The sequence below is a fragment of the Drosophila erecta genome, unplaced genomic scaffold (genome assembly GCF_003286155.1).
Source record: "Drosophila erecta strain 14021-0224.00,06,07 unplaced genomic scaffold, DereRS2 tig00000000-arrow-pilon, whole genome shotgun sequence".
Classification (NCBI taxonomy): domain Eukaryota; kingdom Metazoa; phylum Arthropoda; class Insecta; order Diptera; family Drosophilidae; genus Drosophila; species Drosophila erecta.
The window spans coordinates 7,218,825-7,240,026 of NW_020825194.1; the positions used below are offsets into that span (position 1 = coordinate 7,218,825).

At 42.0% G+C, this 21,202-nt stretch overlaps 2 protein-coding genes across 4 annotated transcripts; one reads left to right on the forward strand and one right to left on the reverse strand.

Moving 5' to 3' along the window:
* Nucleotides 1-4: 4 nt before the first annotated feature.
* Nucleotides 5-15,214, reverse strand: LOC6555475. Of its 3 annotated transcripts, XM_026975753.1 has the most exons (7): nucleotides 4,710-5,082; nucleotides 4,609-4,644; nucleotides 3,659-4,022; nucleotides 3,487-3,598; nucleotides 3,288-3,427; nucleotides 1,784-3,011; nucleotides 5-1,726 (listed from the first exon to the last, which is right to left on the reverse strand). In XM_026975753.1, the coding sequence occupies exons 3-7, from the start codon at nucleotides 3,972-3,974 to the stop codon at nucleotides 613-615; spliced, it is 2,910 nt and encodes a 969-aa protein (XP_026831554.1). In that variant the 5' UTR covers nucleotides 3,975-4,022; nucleotides 4,609-4,644; nucleotides 4,710-5,082; the 3' UTR covers nucleotides 5-612. The 3 variants fall into 3 exon arrangements, with proteins under 3 accessions (XP_026831554.1, XP_001981851.1, XP_026831551.1); XM_001981815.3 differs by lacking the exons at nucleotides 4,609-4,644; nucleotides 4,710-5,082 and adding an exon at nucleotides 14,176-15,214; XM_026975750.1 differs by lacking the exons at nucleotides 4,609-4,644; nucleotides 4,710-5,082 and adding an exon at nucleotides 14,176-15,214 and having other exon boundaries at nucleotides 3,659-4,042.
* Nucleotides 7,203-20,014, forward strand: LOC6555476 (tyrosine kinase receptor Cad96Ca). Its single transcript, XM_026975756.1, has 10 exons — nucleotides 7,203-7,338; nucleotides 9,332-9,591; nucleotides 9,659-10,483; nucleotides 11,604-11,874; nucleotides 12,592-12,680; nucleotides 15,238-15,377; nucleotides 15,443-15,548; nucleotides 19,382-19,521; nucleotides 19,585-19,726; nucleotides 19,790-20,014. The coding sequence occupies exons 1-10, from the start codon at nucleotides 7,203-7,205 to the stop codon at nucleotides 20,012-20,014; spliced, it is 2,334 nt and encodes a 777-aa protein (XP_026831557.1).
* Nucleotides 20,015-21,202: the final 1,188 nt, after the last annotated feature.

Genomic DNA, 21,202 nt, shown 5'->3' on the forward strand with positions numbered 1-21,202 from the left:
TTTTCACAACGAAACACAAATGTAAGTCTCGGGTTTTGCTCAACAACTGTCACAAATTTCATCAATAAATTGATTAATTTAAATAAGTGCAGACAATATTTAGATAAGGTCCTATTTATAAGCTAATCTTACAGTCTGCGATGTATCTCACAACAGGTATTTATGTACACTTTAAGTTATTGGATACACATTTGCATGCGTGCTTTTCATTAAATTTAGTAAGGCTGTTGAAATATTTTCTAGATAGTTAATGTTTGTAGGCCTTAGTGCATAGATTTGTATGGCAAAGGATAGGAAAACCAACATCATAACGATTAAGTAACTATATCCGCTTATTTATCCGTGCATATTTTAGTGAACATTCAGTGCTCAGTTGATCAATTCCAGGATCTCTTCAGTTTATCAACTACATCTATGAGTATTGAGTATGTACAAACTAAAGTAGGGATTATTCTACTATGCTAGGGGTCCTGTAACGTTGTTATTCGCCGGGGGAGCGACGAAAAGCTTTGGAGTAAACTATTTCCAGCCACGAAGTCACCAGTCTCACATGTGAAACTCCTGATCCTGAGCCAGCAGGAGCTCCCTGGCATGGGAACAGTACTCCGCGTGCTAGCACTTCGGCAGGAAGGACTTTTTGGAGGGCAGCAGGCACAGGATGCTCAACGCCATCACCATGTGCCAAATGGAGTGGACGATGTGGTAGTTTTGCTTGGTCTGCAGAAAGGCATAGCACACCAGACCGGCGATCACGAGGGTGAGTCCAAAGGGTAGCCACACCGAGAGGTATCTCCTCGAAGGGAACAGCTTGCGAGACTTGGCACATCGGAGGCCCCAGCTGGTCGAGATCAGGCAGATCCCCGTTAAAGCCGGTGCCAAAAACACCCATAAGCTCTGCTTATTCAGCTCCGTGCCAAAGGCCAGCAGGATGGCTCCAAACATGTGCAGAAGGGAGACGAACTCCGATCGAACATGGGCCATGGCCACCAGGGTCACCCAGATGCTCAGCAAGCCGCAGTAGAAGTCGCAGAACTGCAGCACACCGATCTTCACCAGACAGAAGCTGTACTCATCCTCGCCAGCGTCGCAGGCGTGATAGAAGATCGAGAAGAACATGGCGAAGAAGTATATGACGCCTTCGGTGTAGTAGCGCCTCTTGACCGCCATGTAGATGCTCGGGAAGAATAGCAGGTTGCTCAGCGTAAGCAGCAGAGTGGCCAACAGGATGGACATGTTGGTGGGCACCTGCGAGTCCTCCGTACAATCCCAACCGCGATAGCCCTTCGAGCAGACGCACGTGGAGAAGACGAATCCGCCGGACATGTAATGATAGCACCTTCCGAAGCGTCCACATCTTCCGGCCACACATGGACTGGAGGACACCGAAAAGACCACCGAAGTGTTGCAGTTCTCCACCGCCACATGCTGCTCCATCGCCGCCTTGTGGTGTTCCACGAAGAGCCGTGTCATCTGCTTGAAGTTGGTGCTGCATTTGTCGTCCATCATGCACTCCTTCACCTTGAGTGTTTCGGTTTCGTTCATCGCCTCCAGGCAATCTGGAGATTTCAAGCAGCTGGTGTAGCGGGGAACGGATTCAGCACAATCGCACGGGGAACGCATGTCCGCCAACATGTCCTGGTGCTTTCTGATGAACTCCTTGACGCTCTCCATGATGGACACCCGTGCGGTTCCGGATCCGTGGCAGAACAGCCCCATAGTCACATACCTGTGGATGGTAAAGGTATATAGTATGAAATTATGATTTTAAATGTTCCAAACTCACCATCGTCCGCTCTCGGGGAATGGCACGTGGACCAGACCCATGCTCTCCGTGTTGTTCACAACAATGGAGGCCTGATTCAGTCGTTGTCCGTAGCGACACTTGTCCGGATACACCGGCTCTCCTGGTTCACCCAACTGCATGCAGACCACAATCTGCATGCTTTGATTGCTGGTTGCTGAGACGACGGGCATCACCTGCTCCTTGGGATCCCCAATCAGTCGCTCGGCCAGGATGCCGCCCAAGTCAGGCGGCTGTGTGGGCAGACTCATCTTCAGGCTTGCGCGGTGCGCCTCCTTCATGGAAAGGGCAAAAGTTAGGGTGCCTCCGATATCGGACACCTCGCCCAGATCGAAGGCGAATCCCGAATGGGTCTGGGCCGTAAGATTGAGCGTGTCGGGCACCGTTCCATTTACATCCGGCCGTAGATCATAGTCGAACATAAAGAATTCGCGGTACGTTTGCCGCAACAGCGAGTAAAAGTTCATTTGACGGAACTTGGTTGGCTCCCAAGGATTTGCACTGGAACTGTTGGTGTTGTTTTGCACGCTCTTGGACTTCTGCATCAGGCTATCCGCGTCCTCGGTTATGTAATCAATTTGCAGGACAAACGATAAACTATGATTTGTAAGGCTGCTGTCGCCCTGAGAAGGCATTTCCGATTCATCCGCCTCGTTGACAAAGGTCAATAGGGCATAGTGCCACGAATTGGGCTGCACGCCAAACGGAATCGAGATTTCCGTCGTCTGGTTTGGCCGGATGATGGTGCCGTGGCCATGATTGTGATCCGTACCGCCCAGTGGATATCCGTTGGCCCGCACATGGAAGCCCACCGGCGGACACTCGTCGCACACTTGGTCGAATATTATCCGTGCGGTAGCATCGCCTATATCGTCTGGCACATAGAATCTGTAAATGATTTCATTGTTTGCGGTCGGTGTGCTGTTGTGGTTTTCCGTGATATTTTGCAACTGAGCAGCTCTGCTGGGTTTGCCCTCCGGAAGGGATTTGGATGCGGCTTTCGGTTTCTGCTGCTTGGGCGGAATGGAGCGCAGCGGTCTGGAGGTGTTAAGTGCATCCTTCAAACTGGTCATATTGGCTCCATTCAGTTCGGGCAGAACTTGACTTGTTAGGTTGTCCTGGTGCTCCTGGCCATTGTTTATGATTATCGGACGGAATCGGGAAACGGACATCTCGGCGGACAGCAGAGTGTCACATGAGGCAGCGAGTCCTGCAAAACAGAAATTAAATTCATAAATATGCATGGGTCTAAACACAATGCCGAAATCGTCACAATCGGATTTTTGCATATTCAAAAGGCTTTTATCTCTGGGGTAACAAAGTCAATTTTTAAAAATAACCAAAAGCAAAAAAAAAAAACATATCACAATGTTAGGACTTTTTTTATATCCTGCTGCAGTGTCAATTAAATATTTGCATACTTTGAAAGCAATCAATAGTTTAGCTGAAATAGAGGTAAAAGTCTGCAAATGGAATACAGAAATACCTTGTTGTTCAATGCGGTCATTATTGGGATCTGACCAACTCACAAATGCCACCGCAAACCAGTTGCCTATATGAGGTCCTTCAATGGTAATGCGCTGCTGCTGCTCGTTGGATAGAAACTGTAGGTCATATACCTTAAATCTGAAATAAATTTAATTCAGTTCGATACGTTTGCAATGAGTCTATGCACTTTTACGCACCTCTGATCCTTGGTAAAGAAGTTCTTGGGAAAGGTTATGTTCTCTGGACTTATCACTGGATAACTGCTCGCCTTCAGATGCAGCGTGACATCCTTGGGCTTACACTTGCGTTCTAACAAATAGGATGTACTAAGTGTTAAGTTGCTGTAACTTTTGTATTTATAATACTCACGAAAGGCACTTTTGGGATCCTCGAACGCCTTGAATGTGAAGTAGGCAGTTCGCGAATCGGGTGGAACATCAAAATGCAGGATGGACACATCCTTGTAGGATGTGTATTTGAGCAGCGAGTTCGACGGCAGTCGGACCACCAGTTCCTGATCCTCTGGCAATTTGAGTTCCTCAATCGGCACATACTTGGTGTACTCATCCGAGGGATTTTGCAGTACCGGAACACTTGAGTCCACAATTAGCCGCTGGTCGATTAGTAGTAACATGAAGACCACCAGAGGACTGAAGTTTGGGCGATGCGTGAGTATTTGAATCATTCTGTCCTGGTTAGCTCAATGTACGTAAGCTACAAGTAATGGTAACTCCTGGAATGAAAACAATCGGACTTAATGGGCCATTATTTAGTTGAGTATTATGTAGAAAAAGGGCACATTTGCTTTATGTATGATTTAAAGACCATTCTGCTTAAACTTTCATTCCAGTAATTTGTTTTTATTTCGCGTGCCATTTCCAGGAGCAAGTTGGCTCAACTAGAATGGGCCACATAGAGGCCATGGTTTTGTGCCCGCCGACAAACACAAACGCTGCGGACATGGATATAATGCTGGGCCTACGGATGAGCATAAATGTACATATTCCCACACCCAAAAACTTTTTGGCACAAGTACAGACATAAAGCCCTTTTGTTAGCTTGTGCAAGTAAATTGCACCGTTGCAAAAATGCCAAATTCCGGCCCATTTATGTGGCGCGACCAAAACCAATGTGCATTCGGTGCCGTGGAGAACTTGTCCGGCAAAAACCGAAAATAAAAAACTTCTGCACTCGATGCGGTGTCGCTGGGCCAGAATTGTGCATTGTTGGCTAACACCTACTTTAATTTATGGCCGACTTGTAGCCCCAAAGCACTCAAGAGCTATCTCGACCAGACTGCAGACTATCCGTGGGCTTACCTCGTGCCCAGCAAAATTGATACTCCACCACATAATCTGTCACATAAAAAAGCATATTGAGCCGAAACGAACGATTATTTATCAGCTTGATTTATCCATACCTTTTGCAGTTCTACATCAATTTATTTACACTTAACAAGCGGAATTCTATATTGCTTATGAGCTATATGCATCTATATTATGCCTCGTTTTGAGCGAGCTTTTAATTAGCCAACGTATGTGTTTTCTGTATCAGAGATGCGAAGCGACTGGCGCATGCTGTTTCGGTTTGTAGAATTCGTGTTTGACCTAAGGCCTTATCAGTGCCACTCAATTCGCTTATCAAATGGTTGTGGAAGCATTTTCTTATCAGTTCAGCTTTGAGCTCAGCCAGTGTGTCAAAACAATGGGCTGTTCACTCGAATATTTAGTTGGCACCGTATGTGAATGTGAATTATTGATGTGTAAATGATGCAGCAATGTGTCTCAATTTAAAACATATGCTTTTGCTGATAATATATGTCTCGTTGCTTATTCATCAGGCTGAGCTTTATATCGTATATCAAACAAATTATGTTCCATCGAGAAATGACATCCAACTGTGCCGGTTGCTCGTAGACTGAAAGTATGAGCTCAGCTCACCTGTTTTTTTTGTTTATACTGCTCGCAGATTGCAGGTTTTGAAGTTGGCAAGACTTTTGAATGTGTCTTAAGAGACGTTTTGAACTTTTTTCGCTAGCACTGACCCGCGGGGAAAATCCGGGTGACGCATTCGAGTTTACAATGCAGTTGGCCAAACAGGTAAGTATGCTGGCACTTAGGCAAATAAGCTGTCGCGGAAAAGCTTTGTCGACTTGTTTTGGAACTTCCTCGGCGTTTCCATTGACGACGCTGCTACTGCCATCGACCGCAGCCCAGATATTGGATGGTCGCAAAACAGATAAGGGCTTTGATTAATGAATGGGGCTCGGCGCACTAAGCTTTATTGTTCCAGGAAAGTGGGGGAAATCCCAAGGCGAAAACCTGATGAGCTTGGGGTGAGCGCTTAGTAACAGGAACATACAGGAACATATGATTCGGCCTGGTCTTAGTATGCAGAATTTACATGGGAATGTAAGCTAATATGTAAGTGAAACATATTTCTCAACAAGCCTTAACGCTTATTAATTATTATTTACTCTTATCAATGTCTAATTTGCATTCATGTTCACATTAATGTACCCCAGCTACTGATAACTCTATTAATATTATTTCCCCGATCCACAAACATAATTCCAAGGGAGGCAGATTCGTGGAGAGCGCAAAGAGAGGCTCTCGCAAATGCGATCCACAAGAGAGCGAGTTCAAGTTCGTTTCTTGCGACGGCTAAACAAGTTTTTCGTTTGTGAGCGCATCGAGCGAGCGGATACTTTGGGAGAGGTCTTTGGAACTGGGCTGGGGCGATCCATAGCTTCAGTTGTCAGTCCGCCGAGTGGTTAAACGCATCGCCGATCAAGTCCCGCTCTGGGATCGCCCCATACGCAACCCGTGAAAGTTTGTGGATACCAGTTTCAGTGGCTTTGTGTACGATCTATATATGTGAAATTCAGCGAAAATCCCACCCTAAAAAAAAAAGTAATAATGGCTGGAAATGAAAATCAAATTTAAATTATAGATTATGTGCGTGTGGGTGACTCACTGTTACCAAAAAAGCATCCGCGTGAACTCGATAATTAGCATATTGGAGTGGCCTCTTTTGTTGGCTCAAAGTGGATATTTATATAATTAAATGATGAGCTTTTATTTTACACTCTTTTATGGAGTGCAAACACACCTCACCTCGGGGTTTTTCTTCAGTTTCTAAACTTCCTTGTAAATTATTTGAATACACAAAGCATTCCCAAGCCGCTCTCTTTCGACCCAATCTATCTGCCTGCGATCTTAAACTATGTGAGCGTGTACATATACAGCTGCGGACAAGGAAATACAAGATTCGACTTTTGTTAAAACTAGCTGCCAATCCATTTCATAAGTACTCTATAAAAGATTTAAAGTACACCAGTTCAAAATGCCCAAAGTTATGTGAATGCATTTCAATATAGTTGACTATTTTGTAGATTCTTCCTCAGTGTTAAATGCGTTGTCGCTGCTATTACTTTGGCCGCCGCTGTTCGTACATATATTGGGGTTGTGCTCGGTTGCCCAGTTTGTTTTGCTATTGCGCCATGCACCCGATGCCGACCGTATACGTCAAAAAGAGAAATCGCCGACCCGCTTCATGACGCGCAGCGTCTTAAGTTATATTTTCTTTTAGTTGGGCGTGATGTGTGCCCTTCACTTAAATATTTCGACTATCATGTGTACAATATGCTGGTTCATTTCAACCAGTTGGCAGTGGCACTTGCACACAATTTCCGTGCTTAAACAGAAGCCTGTTTCCTCTTTGTTAATTTAATAAAACCCATTTCTATGGAGGAATCTGCAGAATGCGGACGACACAAACTCCCACGCGTTGATGTTTTTTCTTTTTTCGATTTATTGGAACACGTTGCGCAGCAGCTTTTAATTAAAATTTCATCACCTTGTCTCAGTCCTCGGACATCTGGCAGGCTGCCTTTTAGGCGGTTGATTGCGCAATGGTTTATCACCATCACAACCACGAAAGTCGGATAATACACTGCAGAAAACAATTAACTACCTGGCGGAGGAGAAGCCTGCTGTTGACCATCATTGTGGTTACAGCAACAGTGCTTTCACTGATTTCACAAGAAGGTAAGAGTTATTATTTGCTTCCTTTCCTATGCGCTCTATTAAATGAATATTCTGTAGGGCCCTATTATTATTATTACGGCTGTAATCAAGCATACACAATACAATTATGTTGACAGTAACACCCTTAACACGTCCATCTAGATTATCTATAAGATTGGCTACATGAGGGTAGCGGGTCAATAGTCTACGCCTATCTTGATGCCGCAACACGTTAATGACCACAATATTGATGCGTAATTGGTGCCCGAAACAATGCGAATCGCTCTTGAAATCCCACAATGGTCCAATTGTCCCCGTGGGCGAGAAAAACACATGGATTTGAGCAAACAGTACATTCAGCCTTGACCGTGAATGTTTCACCAGCTTAATAGGCGACATTTTAGCGAAGGCGTTTAATTCCCGGTGTTTGAACTCTTAATTCGCCTAATGGATCAGGAAATAGATTAAATTCAGTTTTCATTTCAAATAAAAACCAATCAATTAGGTATGCAAATCTGAGTTCAACAACATATTTGCAATGTTTTCGGTGCCCATTTGGAGCATTTTTCGCAATTCAGTACTATTTTGATTCGTTTCGCAAGCAATTTAATGTTTTCGGTGGAATTAACAATTTAAATGCATTTTTGCATATATACCTTTCCTCAGAGAAGTAGCAAATAATAATACTATGATTGCTTTCAAGCAATTATCTTTTCAAAAACAAAACGACTCGATTGGAATTAATAGTTGAGGGCAGATTTGACTCGTTTCCTGGCGATACATTTTTCAAAATATATATTATTTAAAATTCTCTTTATGAATATGGCTGTCGAGCCGAAGCTCACGCACACACAACTCATCAGCATATTGTGCAACATTTAGCTGAAACGGAACATTTCTGCGAGCATCGTAATAAATGGCAGTCGTGTACATCTGGATGTGGATGGGCTTACACGCGGACAGAGTTAAATCCGCCCGAGACAGTGTTCCAAGACCTCAGACCTGTTTGGCCACGCAATCCGCAGTGCAAAAACATGCTGCTCACTTAAGCGGCGCCGTCAGACACGCTGTTGGCCAAAATAAAAAATAAGACTCTCCTTTGGCCGTTCTCCGGGTTACAGACGCACACCACGCCATGTGGATGTGGCCTTATAGCCATGTAGCCATATAGCCATATAGCCATACATCACGTATACGTATACGTTACATGTGTGCGCATTTGTATCTGAAGGTCGAGCGCCAGCAGAAGAGATACAAGTGCAAACAACTCAACCGGTTATCACGTCACGTCGCTTAGGTCCATTGAATGATGCTTATGGCTGACTTATGGAGCGCCAAGAAATCAACTGAATATGCGAATATTTCACGGACATTCTCGGTGGACAATGAACCGATTGATATTCGCTAGAAAAACTACCACTTACATATTTTCCCCCCAGATGTTGCAATCTGGCCCTCACCCAAATGGAAGGGGTAGCCTTTGTCTGCACTTGGCACGCGTTCAAAGCGATTCCCAAGTGGGAGACATCCGGGTCAATAGCTGGCACTCGCAGTATCCGAATGAACTTGGCTGCCAACTGTTGGCCCATGGAAATGCGAGTAAAGTCGCTGCCTTAACCAATTAATCGCTGTGTCGTCATCGGTTTCGACGACGGCTTTCAATGGATTTAATAGGTGCCTGCTGTGAGATTACAACGCAAGTTAATCGCTTCACATGTGCACTCTGCTTTTAAGTGATATTTCGTTTCTAGGAAGGGCTTTTCCAGTGAAAAATTAACTTTTTATATTTTATTTCCCTTTCATGACTTGACATCCAACAGTTACTACTATATTTGTTTATATTTTGTATGCAAACAAGTTGTGGGATTTTGCTATGAATTAGGAATGTATTAACAAAATAAAATACTTTGAAAAACCGGTACTGTAGCATCAGTGAATCTGGCTTATGTACAATAACCTGTTGTTCGTGAACATGCTATAAAACTGCATTTTAATATTTAATGTACATTTTCAGCTGAAGCCCACAATCAGAATGCACCTCCGATTCTATATGTTCGCGAACGCAACTGGCGCATTTCGGAAACCGAGAAAGTTGGCCAGGTAATCGATAGAGTGCGGGCGGAGGATCCGGATGGCGATGATCTGATATTCGGAATCGAGCCACGATTTAGTCTGCCTGGCGGTGAAAACGATGCTAGTCCTCCGGAGAAAATCCCCTTTCAAATTGATAGAGAAACGGGAGTGGTAACGCTCAACGAAAGTTTGGCAGGAAGGGTGAGTAAAATGAATGAGTACATCCATTCGATACGTTTTCAAATGGCATTGCTAATTTAATTCCTAGGCTGGTCAGAATTTCCTCATCTATATAACTGTTACCGATGGCTCCTATACGGCAAAAAATGAGGTTTTCATCAATATCTTGGGCGAGCGGGAGAATAGCTCTGGCTATCGACCGCAGACATCAATTTCGAACGTGGTGCACAATATATCGCAATTCCTTCCACGTTTCGACCAGCTGCCCGGTGTTCAATCCATCCGGAATGGGCTGCCCAACAGCCGACCAGGTGGCGGTGGATATCCACCGGTGCCCCAGAACAATATATTCGGTCCGCCGCCATTCGGTAACTACTACCCACCGCCACCGCCGAATATACACGGCCTGCGGGGAGAGCAGAGTGGGGAAGCGGAGCAGCCGGATGAGGAGGTGACACACACAACACCAGTCAGAGGTCCAGCCAGGTCCACCACGCCGAAGAGTCGCACCAAACTGACGCCGATAACAGCCAATAATTCAACGAGGCTCGATTCCGCAATCCCCGCGGAGACAACGACACCGAGTGGCGGCCACCATAATAACAGCACCAGTTCCATCACCATTTTCTCCCTCAAGTCCGGCACTATTCCTATTGTGGTCACCGTGGGCGGTTTCTTTGCCGCCATCGCCGTGCTGCTGGCGTACTTGTGCCGCCGACGCCTCTGCGCCATCAGCAGGACCCTCAAGAAGACCAAGGAGAAGGAGGAGCTGGCCAAGAAGTCCAACCAGAGTCAGCTGAGCAGCACGCTGACCGACGACAGCCGCAACTCGATGGTCATGCAGCAGTGGCAAGGACCTGTGGCCTTCGCCAATCGCTATGTGCCCTGGGAGCGGGATCAGCAGATGGGCATTGTGAGTGGAGTGCTACCTATATTAACTAACAAATTCCAGCCACTGACATTCCGGTGGCTCCTCTGCAATGCGGTTACTTTGGTAGGGTATCTCCTCTAGGGTAGTCCTTTTATGGGGTTTTGATAACAATTTGATTATAACTCGGTAAGCAAGGAATTATTCAAACGGAGTAGAAAGGAGGAAGAGAAACGATTTAGTAGCACACTTAACAAAGGCATTTCAAGGAAGTAAAACGAAAAGCTGGAAAGCGGGAAAGCGGGAAAGCGTTTTAGCTTGCTGCAACGCAATCTAAAATTCATATTTCACAGAAGGTCCATTTGAAATGATTGCATAAAATTAGTGGGCGATGCAGTAGAGCTTATGCAAATATCGATTGAGTTTTCCCCGTGCTGGGCACTCTGGGAGTGATTGGGGCTTAGGGCACGGAGTCCCTAATCGACAGCTACTCCAGCGCAGATTTCAACCTCAGTTGGCTCACTCAACGCCTCCGCAGAGGAGTGGCCCTCGTCCTTTGGTCCTTGTGTCCTTTGGCCCCTGTCGCCCACAGTATCCACGAAGGCAGGCAGTGTAATTGACAGGAAAAAGTAGCTCAATGCAGCTGCCTGTTAGCTGGGAGCCCTTGGCGTCTGCTGGGAATGTCCTTTCATTCGATTCCCATTTATTGACAGCGAATGCCAAAACTTCACCAGCGCAAACCGATCCGCGCGTAAAAATTTTGACATTTTGTGGTGCTGACAGCTGCATGGGCTTTATTTTGAAATTCAACATTTCAGCACTTCGTTATGGCAGTGGAATTTGCATACGTTAAGCAATTCATTGCATTTTGGCTAAGGCTTAAATATATTTTTAAAGTTAGACCTCCCCTGTTAATTGCAAAAGCTATGTCACTATAGATTTCAAAGTTCCGCTCCTATTTTGTGAAACTTAAATGTCAATCAAAGTTTAACCTAGATTTTATGCCGTCACCATTTTAACGTGGTGACAACCAGAAGGGGATCACAACTAATCAAAGTGTTTTCTTCTTATTTTCTGAATCCTGTGCGCGACACAAATGTCAACATCGCTGGCATTTCCGCTCACCTGGACACTGCACAACTGCCATCGATGCTGCCGCTCGAAGGCAACGTCCCAGTTATCAACAGGTGTCACCAATGGCGGGGACTCCTCCGCCGGAGGAGTGCCCACTCCCGGGACAGGTGAGCCGGGCACCAACTTGGGCCCGGGCTGCGTGGCAGGTGGAGCAGGAAGTTCCGGCGCACCGGAAAACGCTTTTGCCGGCGAGGCCAACTGCGACCGCTGGGAATTCCCCAGATACCGATTGAAGTTCTTCAATATTTTGGGCGAAGGAGCCTTCGGACAAGTTTGGCGCTGCGAGGCCACCAACATAAATGGTAAGTGTGAGTGGCAAATAAACTAAATAAGTTATACATTTGTTCGGACAAATAGGTATAGGTATCTGTACCGCAGTGCAACCATTCATATCCTTTGGGAAGGATTAGGGTCATTACTCTTTCCAAAACTAAATATTAGTAGCCAATCGATTTTGATAAAATATATTAGGGCATATTAGTGCTACCTAGGAAATGGTATCTTTGCTTTGATTAAATTCCCATTAGAGGCAGCTCTGAAAATCCACGAGATCCATAATTTCAACGGAGTAATTTCATCAATTTCGGCGTGATGCCGAAAGGAATTTAAAATGGAGCAGATTGTGCATTCAATCAGCGGAGTTCCACAAAGCTACTGGCTCATGCAATCCGGCAGTTGTTGGCCCAAATTCGAGTGCTCAGGTGGTGCAAAATTGTGCATGTAGGAGGGGGAATGGGAGTGGGAGTGGCAGGAGGTCCTCCACCCACTCGATATACCACATTCCAGAGCTCCACACTGAGCTCTTTTTTATGAGCACGTAGAGTGGACTACAAAACGAAAGGCAAGTGATTTCTGGATTTCTATAAAGGCAGACAAATAGCCTGGGCTCCTACACGTACATATGTGAAAGCAAAGCAATGGTAAGCTTTAAATATGGAACGGGTAACGAGTGTGGGTCTTTGTGTGATTTGAAAAGGTAAATAGGACACACCTGACCAACAATAATTATCTACTTGCAGGCAACGAAGGCATTACGACAGTGGCCGTGAAGACGCTCAAGGAAAGCGCCACCGAAGTGGATCGCAAGGACCTTCTGTCCGAACTGGAGGTGAGTTGGATGGCTAATCGCGTAATTCTGGCGAATCAGCATTTACAATATCTTAAATCAACCGAAAAGGGTATGCAAAGCAGCGACAAAATCGTTACAACATCCCATGTTGGCTCGATTTCTCGGCTGCCTTTTCCTCTGTCACTTTTCATTCAATTGGTCGCCGTCGCCTTTCCCGCCCGGGGGAAAAAAGGAGAGGAGGAAAATATCCTGACAGACTCGCTAACTCGACGACTGAGTACTGAGAATACGGAGAACTGTGAACGGAAAACTGGGAACTGGGAATGGGGAACTGGGAGGGCTGTCGGGGCAAATCTTGCGAGTTGGTTTTTCTGGTTAGATGAAAAAGTTTTGTAAATTGAAAATTAACGATGCTGAAAAGTTTCGAAAGAATTTCTTTCTGGCTCCTGCTGCCACCAGCTATTTCCCCTTGAGTTTGGATTTAATGTTTGCCTTTTTAATGAAAACGCAAAGGAGTCCACTTATGTGTCTCACTCCAGAAAGTTTCAAAATGTTTCCCTACCTGCTGCCAAGTTTGCAATTGCAGCTGTATTTAGCTAAATTCAGGAATATAATTTGGCTAAGTGGTTCTGTGTGCTGGGCAAATTCCAAGAATATCCACCTTCTTTATGCTCGACCTGAACACTTTTTTCTTGACCACTTTTCGGGTAGTCACTGTACAGTTCCTTGTCCTTGGTTTCTGTCAAAAAGTGCCCCATTCAAGAGTTTTCTAATCTAAAGTTGGCCGATGCCTTTCTCCACTTTGGTTTGCCTGTCATTCGGTTATTGTACTTTTTGTTTGCTAATTAGCACTGTTGGACACTCTCATCTTGTTAAAATGTTATTTACTGAATTAAACTTAAAGCCGAACTTGGCAAATGCAATTTGAGCACGGTCCCAATGTGGGGTAAATGCCAATTCGAATATTGTCTGCCTTATTGCATATTCATGTTCGCCAAAAATACTGCGACAAAATGATTAATTTATGCCCTTGTAAGTAGCCCGGTGTCAGACGTGCATATTAAATGAGCTGGATCCTTGTGGGCTTACATGTGCGAATACTCCGAAAAATCATCGATATCCAGTCTGCTGGTTTTCGGCTTTAAAAAGTGCCTTGCCCACGGGCTCAAACGCCTTTGAGTTGTGTAGATCCAAGTGCGCCGAGCTGCACATTTGTCCGCAATCAGTGGACTAAAATATTTTCATTTCGTGGCGAATCAATAAATTTGATTGTAGTGGTCGAAGGTCCTTTGTTCGGGCGCATTTATGTCCTGTAATGGCATCAACACTTTCAGCCATTTGCATACTCGTGCAAGGCAATCAAAGAAGTGTTGTCATGGCAATTACTCGCCACTATCGCATATACTTGTACATATATCTGAATTTCAACAATAGTAAGCCAAACGCAAGCCCGCAATGATAGTGACACAGGAGCTAGGGCCATTTTCCGTATCGATTAGCATTTACATACTATACGCGGGTGCATTATTATTACCTCTGGTTTCGCCGGGCTGGAAAAGTCGATGGATGGCTAATGAGTTCAGCATTTGGGGGCACTGAGGAGCATTAATTCAACGCACACACAAACACGCACCGCACTCATTTCGGGCAAAACTATTTCGACAGCAGTTGCGGGCTGTAAACACACGGAGGAAACTGCCGCAGCCTTGCAAAAGTACGAGAAAAAAAGTACTTTTCCGGATACCAAACACAATCCGAACTGTGCGCTCCGGCGCCTTGAAACAAACTGATTCCTGTTGCTGTTCCTGCCTGCAACAAAATAATGAACAAACAGAAACAAAACGAAGCACAGCCTCCTCTCGCCTGAAGGACCAACATCCCACATATACTGGCATCTCTCGGAATCCGAGACTGCGAATCTCGCAGGACCTCCAATCTCTCGACCTGCGCAGTGCAACTTTCGGAGTTCGAGACCTTTTGTGGCCTGGCCTTGCCCCCTGCAATCTGACTCTGACTCTGACTCTGTGACTCCGTGACTCTGAATCTGAGTCTGAATCTGAGTCTGAACAGCAATCTGATGCCATAGAGCCACTCTAGGGCTGCCGGCGTGTGGGTCGCGTCCTTCATCATTAAAGTCGCATTTGGTTCTCGTTCCGGTTTTGGTCCTGCACCGGCAGCCTTCTGCGGCGGCAGTATATCATGTTCTGCGGATTACCCCAGAAACGAGAATAATTGCACTTTAATTTTAGAACAATGAAAAATTATGAATGGCCCTCGGCTAGGCTGCAGACTCATTCCTCAAGTTGCCTCCGCATTTGCCCATTGTGAAGGCGTTAGAGACCTGGAAAATTAACGGGCTTTATTGTTCTTTCTTTCGTGCGGAGCCCTTAGTTCAAAGTTTGAATTCGAATTGAAGGGGAGACGGCTGGTTATTAACTGAAATGAATGGCGGCTACTTGTGGAAGTCGGATAGCCCAATAAATCAACGGGAAAGTGGCCTAATAAAACACTTATTAATAGGACTTCCCCTCGTTTATAAAACAAACAGCTTGATTGTAATATTTATAAGCCAATTTGTTCTTTTTTATTTCTTTAGGTAATGAAATCTCTAGAGCCACACATCAATGTTGTGCATTTGCTGGGCTGCTGCACGGACAAAGATCCCACATTTGTAATTCTGGAGTACGTGAATCGGGGAAAACTACAAACCTATCTACGCAGCTCTCGCGCCGAAAGGTAGGCAACATTTTATAAACTTCTTCAAATTAAAAACAAAATTTTAATCGTTTCCTTCGTTAAAGGCACTATGGAAATACCCACGGAAAATCAAATGTACTAACATCGTGCGACCTAACATCCTTTATGTACCAAGTAGCTAAGGGAATGGACTACCTAACATCTCGAGGCGTAAGTTGACTAGAAGATAAGATAAGTTGAGTTATGGAGTTTAGCGTTTCAGCCTTGGGACATTTCTTAATTTTTTTAAAATGATAACCAAATCATAACCTCAAAAAAATTAAAAAAAAAATGGATTTCTAAATTTAGATGCAGCTCTTTAGAGAATTGCGCCAGAAAAATTTTAAGGTATGCCACTCCAAATTCCGATTAAGATAAGTTGAGTTATGGAGTTTAGAACTTCAGCCTTGGGACATTTTTTCATTTTTTTGAATTTCTACAATATCATACATCAGAAAAATTACAAAAAAACTAAAAAAAAATTAATTTCTAAATTTGAATGCAGTTTTTTAGAGAATTGCGCCAGAAACATTTTAAGGTATGCCACTCCAAATTCCGATTAAGATAAGTTGAGTTATGGAGTTTAGATCTTCAGCCTTGGGACATTTTTTCATTTTTTTGAATTTCTACAATATCATACATCAGAAAAATTACAAAAAAACTAAAAAAAAATTAATTTCTAAATTTGAATGCAGTTTTTTAGAGAATTGCGCCAGAAACATTTTAAGGTATGCCACTCCAAATTCCGATTAAGATAAGTTGAGTTATGGAGTTTAGAACTTCAGCCTTGGGACATTTTTTCATTTTTTTGAATTTCTACAATATCATACATCAGAAAAATTACAAAAAAACTAAAAAAAAATTAATTTCTAAATTTGAATGCAGTTTTTTAGAGAATTGCGCCAGAAACATTTTAAGGTATGCCACTCCAAATTCCGATTAAGATAAGTTGAGTTATGGAGTTTAGATCTTCAGCCTTGGGACATTTTTTCATTTTTTTGAATTTCTACAATATCATACATCAGAAAAATTACAAAAAAACTAAAAAAAAATTAATTTCTAAATTTGAATGCAGTTTTTTAGAGAATTGCGCCAGAAAAATTTTAAGGTATGCCACTCCAAATTCCGATTAAGATAAGTTGAGTTATGGAGTTTAGAACTTCAGCCTTGGGGCATTTCCTAATTTGTTTAAATTTCTACAACATCATACATCAGAAAAATTACAAAAAAATGTAAAAAAAATTAATTTCTAAATTTGAATGCAGTTTATTAGAGAAGTGCGCCAGAAAAATTTTAAGGTATGCCACTCCAAATTCCGATTAAGATAAGTTGAGTTATGGAGTTTAAATCTTCAGCCTTGGGACATTATTTCATTTTTTTGAATTTCTACAATATCATACATCAGAAAAATTACAAAAAAATGTAAAAAAAATTAATTTCTAAATTTGAATGCAGTTTATTAGAGAATTGCGCCAGAAACATTTTAAGGTATGCCACTCCAAATTCCGATTAAGATAAGTTGAGTTATGGAGTTTAGAACTTCAGCCTTGGGGCATTTCCTAATTTGTTTAAATTTCTACAACATCATACATCAGAAAAATTACAAAAAAATGTAAAAAAAATTAATTTCTAAATTTGAATGCACTTTATTAGAGAAGTGCGCCAGAAAAATTTTAAGGTATGCCATTCCAAATTCCGATTAAGATACGTTGAGTTATGGAGTTTAGAACTTCAGCCTTGGGGCATTTCCTAATTTGTTTAAATTTCTACAACATCATACATCAGAAAAATTACAAAAAAATGTAAAAAAAATTAATTTCTAAATTTGAATGCAGTTTATTAGAGAATTGCGCCAGAAACATTTTAAGGTATGCCACTCCAAATTCCGATTAAGATAAGTTGAGTTATGGAGTTTAGAACTTCAGCCTTGGGGCATTTCCTAATTTGTTTAAATTTCTACAACATCATACATCAGAAAAATTACAAAAAAATGTAAAAAAATTAATTTCTAAATTTGAATGCAGTTTATTAGAGAAGTGCGCCAGAAAAATTTTAAGGTATGCCACTCCAAATTCCGATTAAGATACGTTGAGATGGAGTTTAGAACTTCAGCCTTGGGACATTTTTTCATTTTTTTGAATTTCTACAATATCATACATCAGAAAAATTACAAAAAAACTAAAAAAAAATTAATTTCTAAATTTGAATGCAGTTTTTTAGAGAATTGCGCCAGAAACATTTTAAGGTATGCCACTCCAAATTCCGATTAAGATAAGTTGAGTTATGGAGTTTAGAACTTCAGCCTTGGGGCATTTCCTAATTTGTTTAAATTTCTACAACATCATACATCAGAAAAATTACAAAAAAATGTAAAAAAAATTAATTTCTAAATTTGAATGCAGTTTATTAGAGAAGTGCGCCAGAAAAATTTTAAGGTATGCCACTCCAAATTCCGATTAAGATAAGTTGAGTTATGGAGTTTAGATCTTCAGCCTTGGGACATTTTTTCATTTTTTTGAATTTCTACAATATCATACATCAGAAAAATTACAAAAAAATGTAAAAAAATTAATTTCTAAATTTGAATGCAGTTTATTAGAGAAGTGCGCCAGAAAAATTTTAAGGTATGCCACTCCAAATTCCGATTAAGATACGTTGAGTTATGGAGTTTAGAACTTCAGCCTTGGGACATTTTTTCATTTTTTTGAATTTCTACAATATCATACATCAGAAAAATTACAAAAAAACTAAAAAAAAATTAATTTCTAAATTTGAATGCAGTTTTTTAGAGAATTGCGCCAGAAACATTTTAAGGTATGCCACTCCAAATTCCGATTAAGATAAGTTGAGTTATGGAGTTTAGATCTTCAGCCTTGGGACATTTTTTCATTTTTTTGAATTTCTACAATATCATACATCAGAAAAATTACAAAAAAACTAAAAAAAAATTAATTTCTAAATTTGAATGCAGTTTTTTAGAGAATTGCGCCAGAAAAATTTTAAGGTATGCCACTCCAAATTCCGATTAAGATAAGTTGAGTTATGGAGTTTAGATCTTCAGCCTTGGGACATTTTTTCATTTTTTTGAATTTCTACAATATCATACATCAGAAAAATTACAAAAAAATGTAAAAAAATTAATTTCTAAATTTGAATGCAGTTTATTAGAGAAGTGCGCCAGAAAAATTTTAAGGTATGCCACTCCAAATTCCGATTAAGATACGTTGAGTTATGGAGTTTAGAACTTCAGCCTTGGGACATTTTTTCATTTTTTTGAATTTCTACAATATCATACATCAGAAAAATTACAAAAAAACTAAAAAAAAATTAATTTCTAAATTTGAATGCAGTTTTTTAGAGAATTGCGCCAGAAACATTTTAAGGTATGCCACTCCAAATTCCGATTAAGATAAGTTGAGTTATGGAGTTTAGAACTTCAGCCTTGGGGCATTTCCTAATTTGCTTAAATTTCTACAACATCATACATCAGAAAAATTACAAAAAAATGTAAAAAAAATTAATTTCTAAATTTGAATGCAGTTTATTAAAGAATTGCGCCAGAAACATTTTAAGGTATGCCACTCCAAATTCCGATTAAGATAAGTTGAGTTATGGAGTTTAGAACTTCAGCCTTGGGGCATTTCCTAATTTGTTTAAATTTCTACAACATCATACATCAGAAAAATTACAAAAAAAAGTAAAAAAAATTAATTTCTAAATTTGAATGCAGTTTATTAGAGAATTGCGCCAGAAAAATTTTAAGGTATGCCACTCCAAATTCCGATTAAGATAAGTTCAGTTATGGAGTTTAGAACTGCAGCCTTATAGTATATATTATATATATAGAATATAGAATATATAATATATACTTTATATGGTCGGAAACGCGTCCTTCTGCCTGTTACATACTATTCAACGAATCTAGTATACCCTTTTACTCTACGAGTAACGGGTAAAATATAAAAATCCACTAACCGATTCATATATATCATATCTTTATCCAGATAATCCATCGTGACTTGGCTGCTCGGAATATTCTCATAACCGATGATCACACGTGCAAAGTTGCGGACTTTGGCTTCGCAAGGGATGTAATCACCTCGAAGATTTATGAAAGAAAAAGCGAAGGCAAGCTGCCCATCAGGTAATAAATATTTCAATAAATCATTACAAACAATCGAGTTCAAGCACAGCCTTGATTTTTCAGATGGATGGCTACAGAGTCGCTATACGACAATATATTCTCCGTAAAGTCGGATATCTGGAGCTTCGGCATACTGATGTGGGAAATTGTGACCCTGGGATCGACGCCATACCCTGGCATATCAGCAGCAGATGTGATGCGAAAGGTTGGCAGTTGTGAAATATATCAAGGTAGAATAATATTGAATGAATTTAACTTATTTCTGTAGGTAAGGGATGGGTATCGCTTGGAGAAACCAGAGCACTGTCGTCGGGAGCTGTACAACATCATGTACTACTGCTGGTCCCACGATCCCCAGGAGCGTCCTTTGTTCGCGGAGATAATCCAGATGCTGGACAAGCTGCTGCACACGGAAATGGATTACATCGAACTCGAGCGGTTCCCCGATCACAACTACTATAATATCGTTAGTCTTAGTGGTGAGAAGTTGTAGGTTCTCAATGGTCCTCAATCTCAGTGCACCGAACCCGAACCCCAAGAGCTTTATTACCTCCAAATGACTTTGGAACATCTGCTTGCAGTCTGGGCTCAGTAAGTTGATACTCTTACTGGGATTTGCGAACAGAGAGAAGGTTTACACTGCCATTACGAGTCGCACTGCACATAAATGTAAGTGAAACTGTATCTTTCGGATAGCTGACAAGTCTAAATGCCAAAGTGTGTAGCGCTATCTTTGAGCTTCGGATGTGAGATACACTACACAAAGGGTTTGAATTCCAAGGCAGTTGTAATTCCTCTTAAATTCTAAGTTGATTGCACATGCATGAGTGTTTGCGTTCGCGTTTTATTTATTTGACTTGTATTATGTACTTAATTTATCAACCGTGTATAGAGTTATATATGTAATTTATATTATTGTTAAACCGCAAATGAACTATAAATATATACCTAAACAGCCATTCCCCTCGCATCTCTGAGATCTCCCCCATATCCTTAAACATACATCCAGACTAAGCCGAATTCGTTGACGCATAGTTATTTAGAGACTTATTGGCGTGGCAAACTTTGCAGCTCCGGCAAACTGAGTACGTGCATAAATGATGCCGATGGCGTCAAAAGCTGACGAAGCTGATACCTAAAAGACTGACTACGTGACGTGCATCCTGAAATTTAGCATACTCGCATTAAACGTATCGATTTCTGCTCACTGCGGCAACGAACCGCCTTTAAATAGCGGCTATATAATGGGCTTAAAATCGCTTTTCTTTAAATCTGCTATTAGGCTATTAGGCAAGGGAAAATGCAACAGGTTGCTTGCATCAAAAACACATCAAAGGGACTATTTGGGTCGCCAGTGAAACCCTTTAAAGTGCCTTGCGAAATACGCGAACTGGGAGTGGAAAGGAGTAGTTCATTTGAGTGCGATTTTATTTTTATTACCGAGCAGCAGCGGCAACAGACTAATTGTGGGCTTAAACTGAGCACGGCTTTTATATGTTGCAAGAATCGGTGGCACAATACGGCGCATGGTCCGCTCTTCTGGAGCACGTGTTTGAGTTGCTGGATTGGCCGAGGAGTAACTATTGTGGCACCATATGTCCGCCTATTGTGGAAACATTTGTTGTCATGCTGCCAGAGAGAAATATCAATTAAAGGAGCAGGCGGATATCACAAGTCAGCT

Coding starts and splice junctions, on each gene's coding strand:
- LOC6555475 (XM_001981815.3), bottom strand. CDS start 3,974: ATGATTCAAATACTCACGCATCGCCCAAACTTCAGTCCTCTGGTGGTC. Junction 3,428..3,486: donor TTCTTTACCAAGGATCAGAG/GTGCGTAAAAGT, acceptor AATTTATTTCAG/ATTTAAGGTATATGACCTAC. Junction 3,012..3,287: donor TGACCGCATTGAACAACAAG/GTATTTCTGTAT, acceptor TCTGTTTTGCAG/GACTCGCTGCCTCATGTGAC.
- LOC6555476 (XM_026975756.1), top strand. CDS start 7,203: ATGGTTTATCACCATCACAACCACGAAAGTCGGATAATACACTGCAGA. Junction 12,681..15,237: donor ACCTTCTGTCCGAACTGGAG/GTGAGTTGGATG, acceptor TTATTTCTTTAG/GTAATGAAATCTCTAGAGCC. Junction 19,727..19,789: donor CAGCAGATGTGATGCGAAAG/GTTGGCAGTTGT, acceptor TTATTTCTGTAG/GTAAGGGATGGGTATCGCTT.